The sequence below is a fragment of the Sparus aurata genome, chromosome 2 (assembly GCF_900880675.1).
Source record: "Sparus aurata chromosome 2, fSpaAur1.1, whole genome shotgun sequence".
Classification (NCBI taxonomy): domain Eukaryota; kingdom Metazoa; phylum Chordata; class Actinopteri; order Spariformes; family Sparidae; genus Sparus; species Sparus aurata.
Genome location: NC_044188.1, coordinates 29440722 through 29463550, shown reverse-complemented (window position 1 = coordinate 29463550; position 22829 = coordinate 29440722). Strand labels below are relative to the sequence as shown.

The 22829-nt window shown below is 41.1% G+C and overlaps 2 protein-coding genes and 1 long non-coding RNA gene across 4 annotated transcripts in view; 1 reads left to right on the top strand and 2 right to left on the bottom strand.

The window, feature by feature from the left end:
- LOC115573647 (solute carrier family 12 member 9) overlaps window positions 1-12374 on the bottom strand; it is a 70937-nt gene extending 58563 nt beyond the window's left edge. The window contains exons 1-6 of the mRNA XM_030404531.1: window positions 12155-12374; window positions 7202-7336; window positions 6619-6756; window positions 5614-5934; window positions 1046-1153; window positions 820-931 (exon numbers count right to left, since the gene is read on the bottom strand). Of these exons, the coding sequence (XP_030260391.1) occupies window positions 820-931; window positions 1046-1153; window positions 5614-5934; window positions 6619-6756; window positions 7202-7336; window positions 12155-12374 (1034 nt within the window). The remainder of the gene's footprint in view (window positions 1-819; window positions 932-1045; window positions 1154-5613; window positions 5935-6618; window positions 6757-7201; window positions 7337-12154) is intronic.
- A 1017-nt stretch (window positions 12375-13391) lies between these two features.
- On the bottom strand, window positions 13392-21149 carry LOC115596877 (thrombopoietin). Of its 2 annotated transcripts, XM_030442326.1 has the most exons (5): window positions 20917-21149; window positions 20236-20369; window positions 19958-20044; window positions 16520-16684; window positions 13392-15731 (listed from the first exon to the last, which is right to left on the bottom strand). In XM_030442326.1, exons 1-5 carry the CDS (start codon window positions 20927-20929, stop codon window positions 15561-15563), a joined length of 570 nt encoding a protein of 189 aa, XP_030298186.1. In that variant the 5' UTR covers window positions 20930-21149; the 3' UTR covers window positions 13392-15560. The 2 variants fall into 2 exon arrangements, with proteins under 2 accessions (XP_030298186.1, XP_030298177.1); XM_030442317.1 differs by lacking the exon at window positions 20917-21149 and having other exon boundaries at window positions 20236-20435.
- Window positions 17400-20763, top strand: LOC115596888 (uncharacterized). The gene is made up of 3 exons (XR_003986970.1): window positions 17400-17472; window positions 19833-19918; window positions 20251-20763. It is a non-coding gene; the product is annotated as an uncharacterized LOC115596888 (long non-coding RNA).
- Window positions 21150-22829: the final 1680 nt, after the last annotated feature.

The window sequence follows — 22829 nt, the reverse complement described above, 5'->3', positions numbered from 1 at the left end:
CATAATATGACTTTCTGGAGGGTTAATTGGACTAAAAGACTGATGTGGAGAGACAGAGGCCGGTGTCTTGGATTAACGAGCGACTCTGTAACAAGTGTTAACCAGCAGATAGCAGCTGGAGCTAGAAAGCTCTGGAGGAGACAGCTGGAGCCTGGAGCCTCTAGATGAAAACACCAGGAGTCAGGAAGAGTACAGAGTTCATTAAACTTATGGGATTTGAAAAATTTATTTATTTTCACTCTCGCTTGCCATAACCAGCCATGGAGGTACCGATATCCACTATAATGTATTATAAACCTTTTACATGACTGCTGAATGGAGAGAAAATGTGAGGCTACTTTACTTCACAAGCATCCAGAGAGAAGATGGGAAAAGAAAAGACACTGAAGATAACTGAGAGAAAGAAGCAACTGGTGAGTGTTAACTTTGCTCTGATCAAACACAGTCACACATTCTCTGTGCCAGTTGTTGCTCATCTTGCAGTTAATGTATAAGGTTACCTGGAGTTTTGGCAAATTAACCTGAGGCCAAACTTACACCGGTCACGTGAGGCGAAATTGGCTAATCTTTATGCGTGAGCACGGATAGATTGTAAGTATTAATTAGCTGGCTTGGTAGCTTCCAGTTTGGTGGCCTTGTTTAACTAACTAACTTTGGGCTTGCTTCAGATCCACCCTAACTCTACCTCTTTGCCCATTTTTGATTTGACTTCATTCTGGCTATTCAGAAACTATTTTATACAGTCAGTGGTGAGGGCCTTTAGTGTGTGTGTGTGTGTGTGTGTGTGTGTGTGTGTGTGTGTGTGTGTGTGCTACTGACCGGTCACAGGAGCAGGCTACCAGTACGCAGAGCAGATTGTAGATGATGAAGGTGAAGATGACAGCTGTGATGGTGCCACGTGGGATGGAGTAGCTAGGATTCTTAAGTTCCCCTGACAAAAATAGAGCAGTTTACATGTGTTCATATGTCGGTCACAGATCATATCAGTTTATATCAGGTCACAGAAACAAACAAACACACCCACACACAACCTGCCCTCACTCACCTGACATGTTAGAACCAGCCATGATGCCAGTGCAGCCATTAAACATGACAGCGAAAACTGTGGTAAATGTCATCATATATCCTGTTGTGTAATCCCCAGTGTAGTCGGCTGTGGGAAGAGATAACAGATAAGTTATCGTTGCTTTGCTTTTATCAGAATCATCAGTCTTCCAACGGAAAGTTCAATTTGGTTTGTTGGCCGACATTCTGACAACTGTACCTGCTCGGAGCCAAACTTCATCTTCTTTTATGGCATTTGAAAAAAAACATTCTCTAAACGCATTTCCTGTTCATCTACTTCATCACCGGATATCAGATTTATTTCTTCAAAATCTTTATGATTGTATGGGTATAGCTGGAAATACATGCAATATCTTCCCGGAACTGTCCAACACGGATCACAACTTATACTTTAAATTCAGCGAGCACTCTCTTGTTAATAATAATAATAATAATAATAATAATAATAATAATAATAATAATAATAATAATAATAACAATATTAAAAACAATTTTACCTGAGGAGGCTTCCAACAAGAACAAGAAAAAAAATACTGTGTTTTACTGATTCATAAAAGGTAAACAAAGAAAATAATCAAAAAGCTAATATTAACAATAGGAAATAAAACCATTTAGGTTGTTAAACACAGTGAGAAACCATCCATGGAGGTTTTAAAATCATTTACCCTCTCTTCTTTTCCTCTCTCTTCAACTATTCCTATGTTAAATTATAATTTGACATGTCCCTGTGTGCATTTGTGCTCCATTTGGTCAGATTTTGGGATTACTGAAAGCTTTAAAGTGTAATAGTTCTCACGTGTGTGCCTGAGTGAATGCCCGAGGTACAGCAATTAGCTCAGTAATCATATGCTTGGATATAATCCCTGGACACAGAGTGGGGTGTTTGGTTAGTTTTCCCTAACCAGAGAGCATGTGCACCTATTTAGAGATCAATACAAACATCTACTCTCTGCCAACAGTGTAGGAAACGTTAAGGTATGGTCAGAAACGGGTACAAAACAGTGATGACAGCAAAAAGTAGATGCCACCACTGCAGAGGCTCTGGAATGCTGATTTCAGTTGTGTTAATGGGTGGGAAGCCAGTGAGGGACTGTGTCCTTAGCGCTGCAGTAGTAAGTCAAGGCATTCGCACAGGTTAAGTTGGGATCCAGTAGGATAGTGTGAAATGCTCCGTCTTTCATAAAAGGAATAGACAATTTGGTAAATTCGCTTATTTGCGTTCTTGTTAAAAGCTCAATGAGAAGATTGATGCAACCCAAGTGTGTACAGTGAATGTGAAGGTACTATGAGCAGCTGGGCAGCTTAGCTTACTTTAGCATAGCTTAGCTCATTTAAGCGCAAAGAGCCCCCTCTGAAGTTCGCTAATTAAAATGTTAAATCTTGTTTGAATCCATACAAGAACCAAAGTGTAAAAACAGGCAGCAGTGGTGCTGGCAGTGAGAAGAGCCACACTTAAAATAAAGGTTCTGCATTTGGATTTACTGAAATACTGTATACGTACAGTAGATGTACAACAAACGATATCACTGAGGCCATACTTCCAAAATGCAACTATTTCAAGTGAAAAATCCAAACCTACATTTTTCACGTGACAAAGCTCTCATAAATAACAGTTTTACACTTTGAGGGCCGTTGCAATTCAATAAATCAACAGAATTGAGCAGGGGCATTGTGCAACCCTGTTAAAAGTTGTAAAATACAATGCTTGTTAAAACACTCTGAGGAAAAAATCCCAAAGTGCTGGTTATGGTTAATTCAGGGTTATTATTATTGTAACCATTAAGTAGTGGTTAAACTGGTCAATGAAACTTTCTAGCGCTGACCTCTTAGCTGCAAACACATATAAACAGGAACTTTGCCAGTTTTCTAAGAGCTATGGCTCTCTAGGACTTGTCATGTAGAAAAATGAACAATGTCAAACTTCTGTCCATTTTGCCTGCACCCAAAGCCTCCCATTCTTTTGCTGGCCAGGATGCATCATCTGACAAACTTTAGGGCTTTTGTATCAACTACAGATTGTTTTTCCCCATTTTTGTATGCTCACATCCACGGACACAAATAGTTTAGTTGGATCGTGATAGAGTGCCATTGCTCTCCCTCTCTCATCCTAAGTGGGCAGCGCCTCACTAAACTCTGATCAAACTGTCTAAACTAGGCAGTGCTCATAAACTATAAACCAAGAGTATGTTACTACACTACCCATTTCTCACCTAAACCGTCGGAAACATTTTTAACATACTGTTAAGCTACAATGGAGAAATACTGTGAACATGAAATAGCCACCATATTGTTTGTGTAATGTGAAAATAAGCTGAAATACAAAACAAGTTAGTTCTGATCAAATATGAGCCACAATCCTGTTCATAGTCCATTTCTCTTAAATGTTTTCCAAAACAAACTGTTAAGATGTAATACAATATGGCCACTTTAATGTTTCCTGAAGCCAAGCCAAAACCAAGTGCCGCCCAACTCGCAGTACGTCACCCATCTGTAGAGCTCAATGCAAGGGCCATCTGTCAGAAAATACTTCTTTAAATTGGTCAAATCTTCCCATCTGCCATTGTCCTGATGTCAACATAAGTTTGAATGACAGCCTTAAAACTATAGTGATAAAAAGGAATTTCCTTAAAGGGACAGTGTGTAATATAGCAAGTATTTAGCGCCATCTAGCTGTGAGGTTAGAAGACGTTCTGAAGACGTTGGAGACGTACCGGAAGCTACGGTGGCCCTGACGGACAAGAAACTCATTTTCAAAATATGGACTCTTTCCCAACAGCGTCGAGTATTTCTACTGATTCAAGTAATGAGGTAAAGATGTAGTTAGTTATTAAGGCTATAAAACTAAAGGTTATAACTAACTCTTAGTTCCGCAGTCAAGCGAAAACGTGTTTAGCCTTACTACGTAGTACCACGTAGTCAGGGCTGTAAACTAGCGGCCGCCACTCGCTAAATGCGACTAAAATATTCCACTGGCGACTTAATTTTGGAGGGGTACATGCCACGGGGCGGGTAAATGTTTGTCCCGATGGTCGTGCTCTTGCAGTAAATTATGCATGATATAGCAAAACATTGTAGTAGCTGTAAAGTGATAAATTATGACGGTAGCAAACGTTAGTGCTAAACCGGCTACTTGTTGTGTGTCGCACTAAAGTAGCTCCCCCGACGTCACTGCTGTAGAAAATAGTTCCTCTCAGAGGCAGCGTAGCGTGCGCGTCACCGCTCTTTAAAAGTTTGGCGCAGTGAGTGACTGTGAGTCAAGCGCAGCAATGACGACACCTCTAACTCATGAGCTGAGGGAAGTTGTACTTAAGTTGCACATCATTTCTAAACGACTTCCTTCAATTAGGTTTCAGTATGATAATCAAGTGGCTTAGTATGAGAACAGTTGTCACATCACAAAACTTGTAAAACCATGGGTCTATCAAATTCAGTGTAAATGTTATTATGGTACAGTCTCCACTGACAAGTCTATTACAGAGCCTGATAGTTAATTAATGAGTGTTTCCTTTGTCAAAGTTTTGCACTGTTCAAGTTTTCAATTTGCAATGTTATGAAATTTAATTAATAATATTAAAATGTATTTCTAAATAATACTTTGGCCTCTTTTCTAAGCATTTATTATTATATAATACTGTTATCTCCATGAAAAGTATTGAAACAGATGTATATGCAACAAAAAGAGGCAATTTATTATTTGGCCGGTAAAAAAATTGACTTGGCTGGTAGATTCTTTCATCTACCGGTCTCCTTGGCAGGTGAGCCAAAAAGTTAGTTTACAGCCCTGCACGTAGTGCTTTGTGTCCCTCTCGGCAGTCCATAGTTTTTTTTAAACTGGAAAGACATGGCGGCCTCCATAGAGCTTGCCCGGGCTATGTATATTCAGATAGGCAATTCTTCGCTCAGGAGGATAAGTCAGATTGTTGCTAGAGGTAATTGTACACCAATGAGGACTTACTTATGAAGAAGACGTTGATTTGAGTTAATACATTACTTGAATCATTACACACTGTCCCTTTAATGGAACATTGGGCTTGTTAACAATCAATCAGTTCATCATTAAAACACACAATGTTTTTCCAGCATTTTTAAACTGCTAGCATGGCTAATCTAATTGCCACAAAATCCATGTAAATGAGATATTTGAACAATGTATTCGATAATTTAAATCGTGAAAAAATGGTAAGCTTTCAATGACAGTTGCAGTGTTTCCACTCCTTTCTCTTAAATGTTCAGCAAAATGTATGTAGAACAACTGATCGAACCCAGAAGTACAACCAAACCACAGAATAATTTTGAGGCAGTTCACATCCCTCGTCTCTCCTCTTCTATATTGTTGATTAACATAGTTTAAATCTATGAAATTATCAACACTACCTAACCGATTACTCATTGACAGACCTTTTTATTATTTAAGATTGAATTGGATGGTTGTTACCTGGCAAAAAGAAAACTAAAGAACACATCACAGATCAAATGAGGATCTCCTAACAAACTTGGTTTTAGCACATCCTATGAGAGCTATTCTTCTCCCAGCCTCATCCACCTTACCCCACAGGTTCCCGAGGAGCGTCTCCAACTTGAAGCCAGTGAAGTTAGCTGTTGTGGGAAGCAAGGGGCCAGTTCCATTTGCTGCCGGGTTTCCAATACTGGGCAGGGGAATGGTACGAGGGCTCACAGCAAAGAAGCTGACGAAGATGGTGCCCAGGACAAACATGACCACCAAGAAAATGAGGAAGGTGGCCTTGGCATAGATGTGGGCCCCCACCAGGCACACCAGCAGGCACAGCAGGGCGATGGCTGTGGCGTAGAGCAGAGACCACCAGTAGCCCGATGGCAGGATCTGGTAGGAAGAAGTGGCTATAGTTGCATCTGGAGATTGTAAATGGTGGTGAGACAGGAGGTGAGGAGGAGAAAGGTACTGCTGGTAAATGTTTGACACGATGTATTTAAGACTATAACGTTACGGCACAGAACGAAAATTCTAATTGGTGAGTTTAAAGGTGCAGCATGCGATTCTTGTAAAAGAGACTCATCCTCTGTGTCGTCAAATCAACTGCCATATAACGGGGACAGTAAATGACTGTTATTGCCATGGTGTATTGTTTTCAGGAAGCACTGCCTGACATTTAAAAATATCACATTAGACGCTAAAACTGTTTTGTTTACCATCGTGCCTCTTTTGCTTGCGTGGTGCAGACATGCTTTCTTAAATCACACTGTGGTGGCATTATGCTGCAAGTCTTTTGTTCAGTGTAAAAAACAAATGTGGCATGAAGACAGATATTCATTGCGGTGGTCATTGCGCAGTCTTTGTGTAAAAAGTGCTAGTATTTTTCGACCTGGAAATGGAGCTCAACAATCAACAATTTTTGCTTGGAATCGCTTGCAGCACCAGTTTTACTCTTTCAACAACTCAGATCTTCTCAGTATCACTTCTTAGCCCTGCTGATAGATAAGTATAGCAATGTGTGTAATATGTTGTAAGCTAAATCTACACAGTGTATAAAATCATCTGTCTGAATCATCATCAATCATTTCCCAGCTTGAACTCACCTTCTGGCACTCCAAAGGTGGCAACAATGGCTTCAACCAGACCCAGAACATATAGAGCGCTGCCACACACGTTGGCTAGGAAGAACATGATGCCGATGCTGCCACCAAACTCTGGCCCCAACGCTCGACTTATCATGTCTGAGAAAAGTTAAGGAAAAGTGCACATCTACAGGAAGTGACAACTTCAAGAACTGAAAAGGAGACAATGCCATTTAATGTACAGTATGTGTGTGTAAACTGTATGTACATATTAATATACCTATCTCAATGATGGAAACAGCCTGTCCTGACTTATGAACAGCCCTGTGTGGGCTCAGTGATCAGACTCCTGCCAGCATAAAGTACAGGCCTCTATTGAAAGTAGCAAACAATGCCCTATAGTACAGTTAACAAACATATCAGTGCCCCCGTCAGTGACAAACACTGCATACTTTGGTAACCCAATGCTAGGCTAAGGGCACTTTCTCTTTGTTGAGTGTATCAAGGAATTCTACACGTGTGTGTTCTTGGTATCTTGAGGATGTTACTGATACCGACTGTCATGTGCAAATGTCATGTGATGGTGCGTGTGTCAAGAGGATACAATAGGCTCCGCCAGCATCCAGGGCTCCATTGGTGGAGATGGCACAGACTGACAAAACGGTCATGGAAATGATGAAGTAGGCCACCAGAAACATGGCGATGGCTTGGTACAGTCCGGACTGTCCCACCACGAACCCTGGTCAGGGAAAACACAAACACAGTGGGAGAAGGACTGAGCAGCTGGTCGAAAGCAGAACTTAAGCCTCAGCTGTAACGTCAGTGTGGTTGAGGAGGTAAGTTGTTCTTTCCAAGGACGAGCTCAAACAGACAACAGCACAGAGAATGTGAGCATTCAGTGTGGCATGACAACTACAAAGAGGAAGAAACTTCCAGTTTATGATGAATAATACAATTCCTGAAAATGTTCTAAGAAATCAAAATGAAAGTGACCGTTGCACTTAATGACTCAACAGTCCTTTAGAAAGTGAAACTTGGGTCACATGTTGGAGGTGACTCCAGTTTCCTCTCTGCCTTTTCTGGACTGCTGACATCTGGAATCAGGGTTTGTATGAGGCAGCTTTTTTTCTTGTTTTTTCCCTTTCCTTCAGTGCTTTATATAGGTTTTTGTGTATGTAAAACATCTTGACATAGGGCGCTCCAGTCAAAAAAAAGCTCCTGAAGTGCCTTAAATGCCTTGTCAGTAGTCACGCCATTATTACCATGACTTCTTGACATCGAACTTCATCGTATGCCACACATTTGCATATATTATGCCTAGCAGCTAGTTTGTTACTTACGAATGTGCTAAACACATCGACAGAGCTGACCGGAATCACTGTTAGCGGTGCTGGCTCAGGCAGGCATGAGCTGACCAATCAGAGCAGAAAGGAAGGGTGCCTTAAACAGACGGGGGCTAAAACAGAGCATTTCAGACAGAGAGTGAACACAGAGCCACAGCACTGGACAATAGAAGAAAGTAAATGTGTTTTCTTGAGCATTAAAGCATGTACATCTATTCTAGTAGTAACTCAAAACTACAAACATAATCTTCTTATGGTGTGGTCACTTTGGGTCTGCCTGATCAAGCTATGGATACAAATCATCCAGTTTCTGTAAAGCGCTTTAGAGTTCCACGCCCCACTCCATTAGAAACCTTTAGTCTAGCCATGATTTGCGACTGAAAAAGGCACATACCGGTATCCCTTGATCATTTTAATATCTGCTTTATAATTCACTCATTTACATTTTCATCTAAAATGATTGCATTTTAACGCAGCATTCGTCAAGTAAATTCTCCCTCCGAGATGTTTACGATGTCACAATGTTCAGAAGAGTTGATTCACGTTAGTGGTCAATTTGTAGGCTGTACTGTAGTTTCTGATGCCTCTGTCAGTACCTCAGCAGTAAGCTCAGGTACCAGTTTAACTAATGGACTGGTTACTGAGCTTGAGTGTTTACTGCTAGTGTCAACAAAACTGCATGGCAAATATAAGCTCTCCTTTTGCATGCTAAAGAATTTGACATTTACATTTAGGGCATTTGGCAGACGCTTCTGTCTCCAATGCAACATAGAGTAATTCATACACACATTCATACACTGATGGTGGTGGCTGCCACGCAAGGTGCAGACCAGCACATCAGGAGCCGTTTGGGGTTCAGAATCTTGCCCAAGGACACTTCAACATGTAGATAACAAGATGCTGGCTCTACCCCTGAGCCATAGCCACCCCCACAGTATACTGAGTCATGTAAACGCTGGGCACAATGAATGACAAATTGTCTAAAGCCACTCAATAATTCACTCAGCATAAGATAAACTCAGTGGTTTTCTCTACAGTGAGTTGCACAACAGTATTTCACATCTATAAAATGTGATTGTTTGCATTGTGGGACTTGCATTGTCTGCACTTAAAAAAAACAAAAATCACACTCTTACTGACATTGTTTAACTTATAAGTCAAAGTTAAGGATAATATCTTCTATGTTTTATATGTACTTGCTCAAACAAGCACTCTGCAACAGCTTGACAGGATTTCATACTTCTCAATATCGCCATTGCTTAGAATAACCTCGACACTTCTCCCTAACATATAGGGCTCTATCTTAGGCTTGGTGCAAAGAGTCACACAGCACAGTGCAAGTGTCATTTTCACGCCCAGAGCCCGCATTGTGTTGAAAGCAAAAGAACCTGCACCCACCTGTGCGCATCTTAAAATGAGGTGTGGTCATGGGCTATCTTTAGGCAGCAGAAAATGACAGCGCTATAGACCAAAAAAAAGCTGGTCTAAAGCCAAAAGTGTAGTCTGTTTCTTGGTATTTAAAGGACGCAATACACAGGCGGATTCACTGCAAAAGAAATGAGTCAGGAGTTTTAAATAATCAATTACGTTTATCAGCTGTTCCTCCTGTAAAACCGTGCATGTTAACGTAGAGATACACATACTGTTTCTGCTGCTGGAGGATCACTTCAGGTAATGTCATTAATGTCCTTCCCCATTAAGGACATACATCAGGATGATGATCCATGGACTGAGATCCACACACACATAGGGACGTGTAGCAGCGCTCCTCCCCCTTCTCAGTTTATTATCAGTTTATTTTTTCATATGCAGTCAAACAGAGTTGTTGATGGGACAGATGACTGTGAAATGGCGGGGCAGCCATGGATCACATCCCTTTCCCTCAGCGAAGATGAGTGCTAAGGTTCACTATGTGCAGATCCTGGCTCTTAAATGGAATGGGACACGACACTCGGATTGGTTTCATTTATGTTCCACCCAAAACACACCCATGACTAATTCAGTCTAAATTCCACCTCTTAGCGACGTTAGGCAAACTTTTCGCCAAGATTATCCAGCGTTTAACGAGCAGAGTGGACTTGTAAACGCCCTAAACGCGCTAGCACGCTGCGCTTTGGACCATCTAAATAGGGCCCATAATTTCCAAACGAGGTCAGATGCAAGCAATGCTTGATTAAAATAACTAAAATCTTGCATCTTCATAATCAAGTCATGTGTAACTAATCAAAGTGTGGGAAAATATGTAAGTGCCATTTTACAGCATGTTAGACACATTTTACGCATTATCACCACTTTCAACTACTGTGACGTTTGATTGTAGATGTTTACATACAATCAGTACATGTGAATAACAGCATAATGCTACCATTTTCATGGTTTGCCTTTATCTACATCACTGCTCCGAGTGTCACGTGATCACAAAGCATCAGAACCAAAATCTCATAGGAAAAGGCAAAAATACAGCCGTGGACTCAGCATTCAGTAAGATTCACTGGGATATGTTAGACCATGTTGTACTGCCTAACAACATACATACATCTCTTCATCGTCGCGTTTGTGGAGGCTTACACAGCTGAGGATTCTACAATAGTTTCACATCCACAATTGAACGACTGTGAGTTCCTGTGTAGAGCCTTATTTTCAAGTACAACACAGACAGCTACTGTGTGTGTCCATGTGAGTGTGTGCATGTGCGTGTGTGGTGTGTGTGTGTGTGTGTGTGTGTTCACAATGCGTGTCCACTGCACAGCAGCTGACATCTCATGAGACTGGGGTGGCAGGGGAGGGGGAAAAAGGAGAGAGAGTTAGAAAACAACTAAGAGGTGCAGCAGGGAAAAAAAACACAGACAGGCACAAGACCGTAATAACCAGAACAGACGGCGCAAAGTTAGTGGAGAAGATTATGTCTTGTGTCAGTTGCTTCTTTTCTATGTTTTGACAGCAGAAATGTGAAAGTGTGGATTGCATGACATACGATTACTAGCTTCACACATTTTTTTCACAGGAAATTGTAATTTACACCCTCTTTACATAACCCAAACTTCTAAATATAATTCAGCTACTTTATACCTAAACTTGCAAAGATTTCCTTGAGAGTATTAAAAAAAGAAGCAAAAAACCTTCCTTAATATGAAGTTGACCTAGTGTTCTTACAACAATAAGACTCTGAAGGAGACCTGTAGAAACCAGTGAGTTGCACTTTCCTACCGATAATAACACTGTGAGGGAAAATGTTAGAAGGGATCTATTCTGTGTGATTTAAATAATCAAAGCCTGAGCACCTGAAGCTCATCATTCCATGCCAGATTGGATCTCATTGAACAGGACCAATCATTATTTAAACCTCAAGAAATAGCTAGATATGACAATTTTCAAGAACTACAGTATTTGCTGCGAATGAACTTGTGTTGAGATTAGGACAATTTTGCAAGAGCTATTAGGTTATACATAGAATTCAAAACTAAAGAAAGTCTAGTCAAACTTTTTATTCTTACCAAATACATGTAAACACTGGGGGATCGTTCTCCTGCTCACTAGGGGAATCCATCCACCTTGCAGGTTACATGCAAAACTGTGCAAGATGCTGAGCTACATTCAATGCTGAATGTAATCACATAACAGAAAGGGATAAACTCACTTTGCACGTAACTGGTGATTGATTTGATCTCAATCAAATCCCATCTAGACACTCAATCAAGCAACTCACAAATGAGTTTTGTCGTTACCAAGACCAGCTCTCAGACTACAGCAGCCCCAGAGGGCCAAAAGGACCCTGTTTTTTAGTGCAGGTGTGTTTGACACCTGAAGTTACTGCCTGTGAGCCAGAGAGTCGAAAAACAAATCTCCAAACTTTTCAGTGGATTCATCACATACAATGTTATTAAGCAAAATTTCAATTAAAAAAAAAATCAACTTGTTGAACTGTGCCCTCAAAAGTTATTCAGATAAAAGCAGACTGGGGATTTCTTATTGAGTTGCTATTTGCTATTAATGAAACAACTATTTAATGATTTGCTTGCCTACCGAATTCACAAGTGGCTCCTGAAAAAATACCCTAACGTAATATTATACACTATCAACCTTCAGTGATTAGCTGTGCGTTAACATCTCAGAATTGTGAATGGGCTTTGGCGTACCTCTATTATTCAGACGTCAGAAAAACAGTGTGCAGTGATTTTATTGTGGGTTTTATTACCGTTACCATCGGCACTCACCTATTCTGAGAAACAGCACCACGCTGAACATCGACAGCAAGGTGGGGATGACCACCCCGAAGAAGATGGAGAGTTTCTTCGGTTGCCGCTGGTGTGCGGACCTCTGCCTGGGGCTGCCCGGGTGCTGCTCCGGGGCCTGCCCGGCCGGAGGTGACCGCTGCTCGGACTCATTGACGCTGGCGGAGAGCCGGTAGTGGAGAAGAGGAGTCCGCTCTGTCATAGTGAAACTTGCATCCGCACAAGCTTAACAACTTCACAGAGTGGTTGGAATAACTGCGAACTCCGGCTTGCTCCTTAAATATAATATAAATGAATGTTTCCAGAGGTTTTTAACAGAAGAAACTGACGCCTCCTGACTGTTGCCGACTGCCTGCCTAGCTACATAGCGGAGTAGATAAGTGCTTTCGTCAGAGCAATTCAAACCAGCGTAATAAACCTGGACATAAAAATGTCCGCAGACATGATGTTAAAAAGGAGTCACAAACCCCCACAGGCAGCCCATGTCCTGCCACAGTAGCTCTGGATAATTCCTCAGTAAAACTACTGAATAGAAGAACATCATGTGACGTATTACAGCATGTTAACGTTAACCTCTTTCAATCACAGCTACAATTTCCGGCCAAGCTTTCAGAATAAAAGCTATTGCCGCGCTGGTGACGAATGCCACAGAGAAAAAAAGGGACTTAAACGCAAAATTCAGTCGTAAGACTATGCGTATCCTGCTATAATACACATATCATGGTCAACTGTAACGTGCCATAAGCGAGGAAAGAAAATGTATAGTGGCGTCATTCAAACATCTATCAAACTACAAAAACAACACTAAGAGCTATTTCCTGGTGCCAGGTGAGTCAGGATCATTTAACAAGAGCCAGTGCAAATAAACTATGGGGGAAACGTGTATTTGTATTATTGTTTGAAAGATAAATCCTGCCTCTTCCGGTTGTGTCCTACCAGTCGATGTCTAACTTCACGAAGCTCTAAACGCTGGATCTTCCTGTGTTTTTTCCAGCTTCCAGCCTGTTGCTTTCGGTCACATGATCAGGTTGGCTGGGCCAATCAGAGCGCTGCATTCTTCCGGCCACCTGCAGGTGGAAGCCGCATCAAATCAGAAACAGAACCGCCTGCACTGTTATTTGAAACATAAATGTTGGACTGAACCAAGCGTGTTTTTTCCATTTCTTTCACTTCTGTGTTTTCAAATAATGATGCAAAAAAAAAAGGGGAAAAAAAATAGTTCACCTTTGAGGCTTTTATTTTGAAAGTTATGACTGATATAATACTAGTGATCAAAGTTCAACAGTCTGTAATGGCTGGTCCATCACACTCCCAAATAGTCCTGCCCAGCAAATAAATAACACATTAACACATTACAGAGTCTGACTAGCAGAGTTTTGGGTTTTTTTGTCTCAAAAATGACTAGCAGGGAATCCTTTCTGGACACTACAGTGATTTAGCAAGAATTACACACTTTTGAAGAAATACAGCAGCATTCATACATATGTATATACATAAATATATATATATATATATACACATATTAAAATATCACAAAAAGTACAATATCTATAAAAGTAATGCATACAAATAAACATGTGTGCATACACACATATATACATGCAAACATTCCAACATCTTTGGATAATAAAGAGATATTTCCTGAGATCTCAATTAAGATATGATCAACTTAAAAATATACTGACTGGCTTAGTTGCAGCAAAGAAAAGTTTCCCTTTTTCGGGGGGGGGGGGGGATCTAGTGTCATCATAGAAAGTGTTTTCTTGGTGGCCTGGGCTTAAAAATGTACGGAGTAACATTTGCCAGTCTTCCACAGTGTGACACAGAGAAGAGACGAGACTCATGTTTTCCTGGTTACAGGAGGGCAAATGACTGAGCCCAACACGGAGCACCTCTTATCCAGCACCCACAGAGGGCGCTACGGTTACGGCTTTGATTACACATTGCAAGACGGGACCAGCAAAGTGCACGCCACACTACGCTCATCTCAGCACTGGTATAGGGAGTATGCTTTAGAAAGTGGTGATCATAACACAATTACATTTACTTGCATGGAAACAAACAAATGCAGGGGGGGGGGGAGGTAGAGATCCTGATCTTATATTCGTGAACTTTTTCTTGCACTCGGTTGCTCAGTATTTCTTTAGGAGACAGCTGCTGACTTCATTAATCCCTTTCTCATGTGATTATTTTCAATCATATTGCTATCATTGAGAACTCCTTCACTTTAGTCCAAAGAATGGCAAGTTAAGTGGTTCGAGTGAACTGTTGTATCTCTTTGACTAACCACGCTATTCGCATGGCTCTAAGGATGGCCATGTGGGTCTGTCAGTCTATCAGAGAAGTGGTCAGTCCGCCACAGAACTCCATCTCAGTGACATTTTGCGCAGACATTTACGAGACCCGGTTGGTGAACCCTGATGACATTGAGGATCTCTTAATGCTATACGATTCAGAAAACCCCCAAAAGTAATGCAAAAGTACTCCCTGTCAATCAGCACAAGGAGGAGGGGCCAATTTTGAATGGTGTGTTTACAAACAGCAACCAACTAATTCTGCATAGTACGCCTTTATCTCTGTCTCTGGTGTCATGATGAGGTCAACATTTTAACTTGACTTAACTTGACTTAAAATCTGCCAAATGGATGACCTTCCCATCAGCCTCAGTTCGATTTTGTGTTTAGCGCTAATGAGCAAACATTAGCATGCTAATACACAAAACAAAGATGGTTGATACACTAAACAGTATACCTACTGAACATGAGCATGCTGGCAGACTGACATTACCATTTTGCTCAAAGCAACGCTAAGCCTAGGTACAGCCTCACAAAGCTCCCAGTATTACTGTAGACCTTCAGTCTTATTGGATGGTTGAATACTGTTTAGCTCTACTGCAGATATGTCTGAGCAGAGGAAATTGAACTTATTAGTTGTTGAAGCTGCTTAATAAGACACTATCACACTGAAAAAACTCCTCAGAGTTAATTTCAATGGAGACTTTTAGTTTTTATTGGCCTTACTACCCTTTCACGAGCTACACGTAATCCTCGTGGATGGGTTTTAATGACAATTAACTGCAAGCTATTGCTACCTTCGTTGGCCTTCAAAACCTTCACTGATTGTTGGCCTTATCCATCCTCGTTTCCAGATAACAAGCAGCCACAGTTCTTTTCGTCCATCATCATGTTCTATCTGCAATTCCTCCTCCATCCCTTTCTTCTCGGACCTTCATCAGCGTGAAGTACCTTGTCAGTTCACTATGTGCTGTTCCCCTCCTGATGTCCTGTTACATCTCAGATCAGTTCTGAGGTAACACAGCTTAGCAGCACAGCAGCAGCAGCGAAGCTACTTTCGATTAGTTTGAATCAGCCAGAAGCTCCATGAGTATTTAGGTTGTCCCATGTTCCACTTTGCAGATTCTGAAATTACTCTCTTGGAGGTCAATGGCGAAGTACTCCAGTTTCCCCTTGAGCAACAGTCTGAACTGGTCCAGCACTTTGTTCAGGCTGGTGTGGCTGCTGCCCTGGACTGCAGAATGAGATGGTGTCCCTGTGTCATTCTGAAAGGTAAGTAGAATCAATTTAATATAAACTATGGGATTGAACAGAACCAATATGTACTAATAGCATGTCTATGTTGGTAGTTTACTTTCCTTCTTTGCCACATTTTTTTCCATTATAGGGCACAAAATGTGCTGAAGGCTCAGAGGTGTCTAATTTGGCTCACACTTAAAGTGACTCCGAGGAAGTTAATTCTAACGGCCCCCTTTTGACAACAGCAGTACGAGACCAGCGCCTGCTGTTGTAAAGATCTTTGCTAGTGCATGCCGGTGGCGCGTGCATTTCTTTTGGAAGCGAGAGACAGGGAGAGGATGGATCACAATGAGGTAATGTATCTATATGTGTTTTTTATATGTGATATATGTGATCGGACCCAGGCACAGGCATTAATAATTACTAGATTAGAATAGCAGTCTGTTCGCTGATGGTCTCGTTCACTGTTACAGGTCATTTATAATCATCAGAGGAATCAGGAGATTGTTTCATAAACAATCCCTGTAGGATTCGTAGGTTCCTCGTAGTCACTTTAATGAGTATAATTGTAGTGACAGGAAGTCCAAAACAGGAAATGAATTGCCAAATTCTTGATGATTTCCACCCTGACATGTAGTTTTGTTAATGTCTCGTTGTTTATCCAAAATTATTCCCTTCTCTTTTATTTATCTAATTATCATTATTTATTTGAAGTAGTTGAGTATAATTATACCCAGTTTTTTCATGGATTGTTTATTGTGTGTAATGCAAAATATGTTTAGCAATGTAAAATATTCACATCTAGGTGCATCACCTGTATCTGAAGCCTGTTGATGATAACCAGATAATTTGCGATGCTCTGCCTCAGTCGCTCCAACATCTGGGTTTGACACTGCACTGTGGTCTGATCCCTCGCCCCCTGCACTCCGTCTTGAAACATCTTGAGGGCCCCGATCACCTCTGAATGCTTCTGCTGAATCTGGACAAATGCACACAGAAACTGTCACAATGTTGCCGTTAAAAAGAAATGGACTGGTTAACTGGGCTTAACTGGGTCTCTTGTCTGTACCAGTATATAGATGTTGACATATGTTATATAATAATATAACTGAAACTTCGGCCTGCTCGGTCGTCCTCCTGGCTCCACACTCTTCACATATATTATATAATTTACTTGTATCAGATATTCTGTTGATGCAACTTGAAAACTGCGATTTTGTTGTTCTGTTCTGTACATCCTACATCTAATGCCAGAGGAAAAGTCAGAAAATCACAGACGACCCCCCCTCCCCCAGGAATAAAGTCAGAGATTCACAGTAGTTATTAAGATTTACCCCCTGCAAACTATACATGTCTGTACAAAATTTCACAGCAGTCCATCTGATAGTTGGTTGATAGAGCTGTTTCTATCTGGACACAGTAACCTTGTCATGTTTCGGGAGTCTGCGCCTTCTTGTTGTGTCCAATGTTTTGATTCAATGCCCTCTTGTGTCCTCTCAGTGTCTCCTGTGTTCTTCCCTTATCTGTGCTTTCCCCTCCCTCCTGGTTGCATGTTTGTCTCCCTCTATCTGTCAGTGTTCTGCTCATCAGCCAGACTCCTCTCACCCGTCCTCTTCCCTCCCCTCTCACCTCACCTGTTCCTCGTCTTGTCATTAGTGTCTGTGTATATAGTCTTTGTTCTCACTGCGCAGTTTGTCAGTTTGTTGTTTGTGTGATGTCTCCCCTGAGCTATCCTGTGTCTCCTCCCGTGTCTCCTGCTCCCCGGTGGTATGTTTCTTTTTTGGATTTTGAATTCTTGTTCTTGCGTTCTGATTTGAACTTTGCTTTTGGTTGTACTTTGTTTTAGCCTTTGTTTCTTCTTGTTTAGTCCTGGTGACTCCACTTTGGTTTCTCTGGTTTTGATGTTTTGGTGTTCAGCTTTGGCTAAATAAAGCTTGCCTTTTGTCCCCACCCCGCTATCTCATTGTGATAGACCGACAATAGAGTCATGTTGCGGTCATGTCGTAAAAACATGAGCCTTATTGCCAAATTGAAAACAGATTTGAAGTTTGCGTCACCATGTTGTAATAACCACTGAGAGAATAATGGTTTCATTTCAACAATGATTTAATTAATGTGCAAATGCCATGTGATGCTGATCAAAATTTAATAAACCTCATTCAATTTTCAATGCATTGATTTTTCAGTGTTATTAATCATAATAATAGCACTTTTATTAAGCACACAGTTACAGTGCTTTACATAAACAAAGTGCATGAGTCAAAACCCAGTGTACATCCATCAATACATACTGTACCTACACACCAGCACTGAAGTCAAAGTGAAGCAAAGCTGGGGGAACTTGTATGAAGGCTGTATGCAGGTGTTGGATCATGCAGAGCCTTGTATGTGGCTAATACCAATTTGAAAATGACTGTGTTTTAAAGGAAGCCGATGAAGGCAGGCAAGAACCGGGGTGATGTCTATTAACGACTCGGTCTAACTCTTACAGTGAACGTGTTCTTATGACTAACAGTGTCCTCTACGCCAACTTCTGCCTGTTTACATTCTGTTGGAGTGTCGTGAATCTTGGATGTTGTCCATTTCTACTTAAATCCATTCAGTGAGTAGTGTTGTTAAAGCGCCAGCATGAGCTGGCATGGGCACAAATTCCAGTGAAATCCATTCATCGAGTAGTGTTACGCAACTGTAAGTATAGAGTTGGATACGCTCCAGCCACTCGTGAGGGCATGGAATTATCAGGAAATGTGACTGAGGAGAAAAAATTATTTTTGTACAGTGGTTATGACCTGGCATGTACCCGCAGATGGGTGGATGCTGTTGGAACATTACCATGAATTTTATCAAGGTGGTGTTTTAGTTTTGTTTTCCATTTCATACATTTACATGTAACAAAGACTTTTCCCATATACCTACCACATTAACAATGTACAGGGAAAGGTTTTTTCAGTCAATCGGTAGGTCCAACACAAACTGAAATATCGCAACAACTATAACATGGATTGCTGTGAAATTTTGAACTGATGTTCAAAACTGCAGGAGAAATTGTGATGAAATTTGGTTCAGACATTCATGTTCCCCTCAGGATGAACTCTAATCATGTTTGCCCTTACCATTCAACTTGTGCTATCATCATCATTTGTCATCATGATGCATTTTTTTATGAACCAAAACTGATGACATTCATGCTCAGCTCAGATGGTTTGCATCGTCATTGCAGACGTGTTAGCAAGCTGAAATTAGCACTTAGTTCAAAGAAATGCTATGCCTAACACATGTATATAACCATATCACCAAACACTTAGTAGATGCCTTGAAGAAATCAGTGATAAGACTGAAATAATTGTTTTTGGAGCCAAGGAAGAACGACTAACAGTCTCTGCTCAGCTTCAGTCTGTAATGTTGAAAACTACAAACCAAGCCAGAAACCTCAGCGTAATCATGGACTCAGACCTAAAGTTTCAGCAGCCACACTGAGACAGTTACAAAGTCAGCCTGCTATCAAAAACTCGTCTTTGAGTTGTCTTGTGTCTGAATTGTTCTAGGCAAATAAACTTGCCTTGCCTAATACCTTGGCCACACGACATGACTTATAGTCTTCAGATCGCTCTTTTGTTTAGACTACACAACTTTCTGTCTCCTCTGTAACTGACTTCTAATAACACGTTTCATCAGTTTAACATTTTATCCAAAAAATGTCAGCCAAATTCTACTCCACACACTTCATGCCGCATGACCAAGTGCTACGTGCTACATTGGATAACTTCTGTGACAGTGTTTGCAGATGTTGCCAAAAAAAATTTTCATTTTCATAATCGATTGATTTATTACGTTTGGCTTCAACCTGCGTGATTAAATCAAGGCTTGGGGCATGTTTTCCCGTTGGCGCTCTCATTTCACATGCAGCTGTGAAAAAGTGATGAGTGATCCTCAACCCTTCTATGACTTTTTTTTTGTCATACATCCATCTTTTTGATAGAAGATAAGAAGTGACATGTTTTGCTTTCCTCAGCAAAATGTTATGTGTAATATCGCATCCAAAGCGGCATATTCTTATACAATAAAAGCACTTCATAAAAAAAGCCCCACCCTTTTAATGCCGGTTTTCTGTGTTCACTGATATGTAGTGAACCAGGAGGAAGAGGACAGGCAAACGCCCTCACATGTGTTGTCCTTTTGTGCAGTTTGGCGCCACAAATTTGTGTGATGGAAGGTGCGTGTACGTGCTTCAGTCAGGTTTGGTATTACTCACAGTTTTGTTTGCCCATTCTGCCATGCTCAGTCCAACATTTGGTAGCTGCACCGGAGAGGACAGAGTATCCGGACCCACGCAACCTGCCTAAGTACACAAGCACAGTTTGTCACAGGCATGCACGCACAGCAAGTAAAAAAGAAAATTCAGACCCATTCACTAAAGATTCAAATTTCCTCTTGTTTTCACTTCTTAAAATCAGGGTTTTTTTTTTCAAGGTAAATATTGTTCTCATACTGACTTCACACTAATATTAATGAATCAATGCAATTTCTCACCATGCCGTCCTTCAGCCCGTCAATCATGTTGGCCATCATTTTCCTGTCTGGAGAGTTGCACCAAAAGTCAATGGGTGCTGCCTGGACTTCAGGGAGATGGGAGGTAATCACTCCTATCAGCAGCAGCAGGAGCCCTGGAGGACCACACAGCGGAGATGACTGAAGAGTTGCCATCTAGCTCCCTTGTGCTGCAGTAGCTGCAGCAAAGAGGAGCTTATATCCCCCTCCACTTTTTTTTGTCCATGCTCCAGATCCTGCATTACGGAGTCAACAACTTTCCTTCTCACCTGTTACTTCTTCCCATGTAGTCTTTTAATTCTTGCCAAAATCCCACCCACGTATTTTGCCCCGACAAGTACTTCCTCTGCCCACTCAGAGTGTGATTTGCGCACACACCTCTGGTTGTGCAAGTTGGTACTGAATGAATTAAATGTTTTTACGTCATGGATCAAGTGTCAAATATCTTATCGAAAAGAATGTGAGGCTACTACTGAATGAGTCTTAAATAAACTGAGAGCCTTAGTCTGAGTATGAACATAATCAACTGCATGTTGCATCTTGTTTGACATCAAGCGACATATTTACACCAGTGCAAGCATGCATAAACCACAGTGACACCAGATCCACCACTTTGTAAATAGGAGTTGTGATACAGGACACAAGTCCAAGCAGTCGACTTACTGCTATAAGCCATAACCCGTCCCTGGGTGCATGGTGTCCCTCAGCTGTGGTCTGTCAACCTGCATCCTTCTTTCATTCTACGTCATAAAAATGAGCTCACAACCACGCTCAAAAAAAACCTTCGGTATCCACTAGAAATTGCCTTTTCTCCATACATTAAACTCAGGTGAACTGAGTCAAAGGTCCCAGGTCTGGTGAGAACGCTGTTGAGCTGCTTAGTATGACAGCGGATTGATATGCTGGTGTGGCTAGAGAGACGTGTGTTTGCAAGAAACCGGGACTTTTTGAGCCAACAGGCTTTATATTTGATTTAGCCCAAAGTTAATGTTTGACTCTGCATCGTCAACGCAAACAAAGACAAGAGAGGCACCATGTAGACCCAGACAGTGCTAACCCAGTTAGAACATGATGATACGGACACGCACCACTCACTGTCATCATGTTTTTGTTGAGTTAGCGTAGTTTGTATCTGTTTTATTTCTGTCACATATTATATATGTTTGTTCAAATCATGAGAGATGGGCTGTGCAGTAACAAAAACACTAATATGACATTCTACTACCACATTATTCTTACGACGACTGTTACAAGTAGCATTACAAATGATACTACCAATCATGGGTACATAAAGAAGAGGGGTCTATCTGTATTCCAGGACTTGGCAAGACAGAAGTGTAGAACAACACACCGATGCTATCAGCTCCTCTTCAAACACTGTCTGTTCGTCACCACAGGAAGCAAGTTTGATTTGGCAATTCAACAGTAAGTCATGACTAACATGAGCAGAACCTGTGGTGACTTTTAAAATAACCTGGTCAACCAGGAAAGTTATCGAAAGCCTAGGCCATTTCATATGTACAGCCCCGAATCACTTGTGTCTTTTTTATCTGCTGCCTACAAAGCACAACACCTTCAAGCTCCAAGATCTGGATCCAGAAAAACTCTGCGCACTGAGAAAAAAACAAAACTGGAGGACAGACCAACATGTAGATAGAAGTGGCAGTAAGAAAATTACTCTATAGAGGAAAAGGGTAAATACAGCTTAAATGTTAAATATTTTAAATTGCACTACTTGTTCACTTGGCCTCTAGGGGCAGCAGAGCAAATGGAAAATACAGAATTGACATTTTATCCCCTTGTCTGTGTAATGAACAATTAGTTAATGTTACACATCTGACACAGGGCGACATAATTAATCATTCAATTGGAGTTGTGTATCCGTCAACTCATTAGTTTAAGTCCAATACTCCCTTTCCTTTTAGCTCCACTTTGCACTTGACAGACTTCTGACGGAATATCTGGCTCTTTAGCTGCTAAGTTCTTCATTGGGGTCCTTGAGACTATGAATGTTGTGGGAACTAACACAATTCCAAGACGGGCGTGATCTGAGCGATGGGGCCAGATGTGCATATGTCTGTCTGTCTGTGAGAACACACAGGAGATGCCCAGTGCACAGCCATGCTTCTCTTCTTTTTTTAAAAGTATATATCTTTTGGGCTTTAAGGCTTTATTGACAGAACAGCTGAAGGATATGACAGGAAACAGGTTGAGAGAGCACACAAAAAAATGCTGGGTTAAAAAATAACCCAACCTTAACCCAGGCGCTGGGTTGATTTGACCCAAGTGCTGGGTTTTACCATGTAACCCAGATGTTGGGTTGTTAATTTGACCCAACCTAGTGGGTGAAATTAACTCTATTGCTGGGTTAAATATAACCCATACACTGGGTTATTTCAGAATGCTGTTTATTTGACCCAACCCAGTGGGTGAAATTAACTCTATTGCTGGGTTAAATATAACCCATACACTGGGTTATTTCAGAATGCTGTTTATTTGACCCAACCCAGTGGGTGAAATTAACTTTATTGCTGGGTTATTTCCTATCTCATTGCCTTGCTGCTTTTATATTAAAA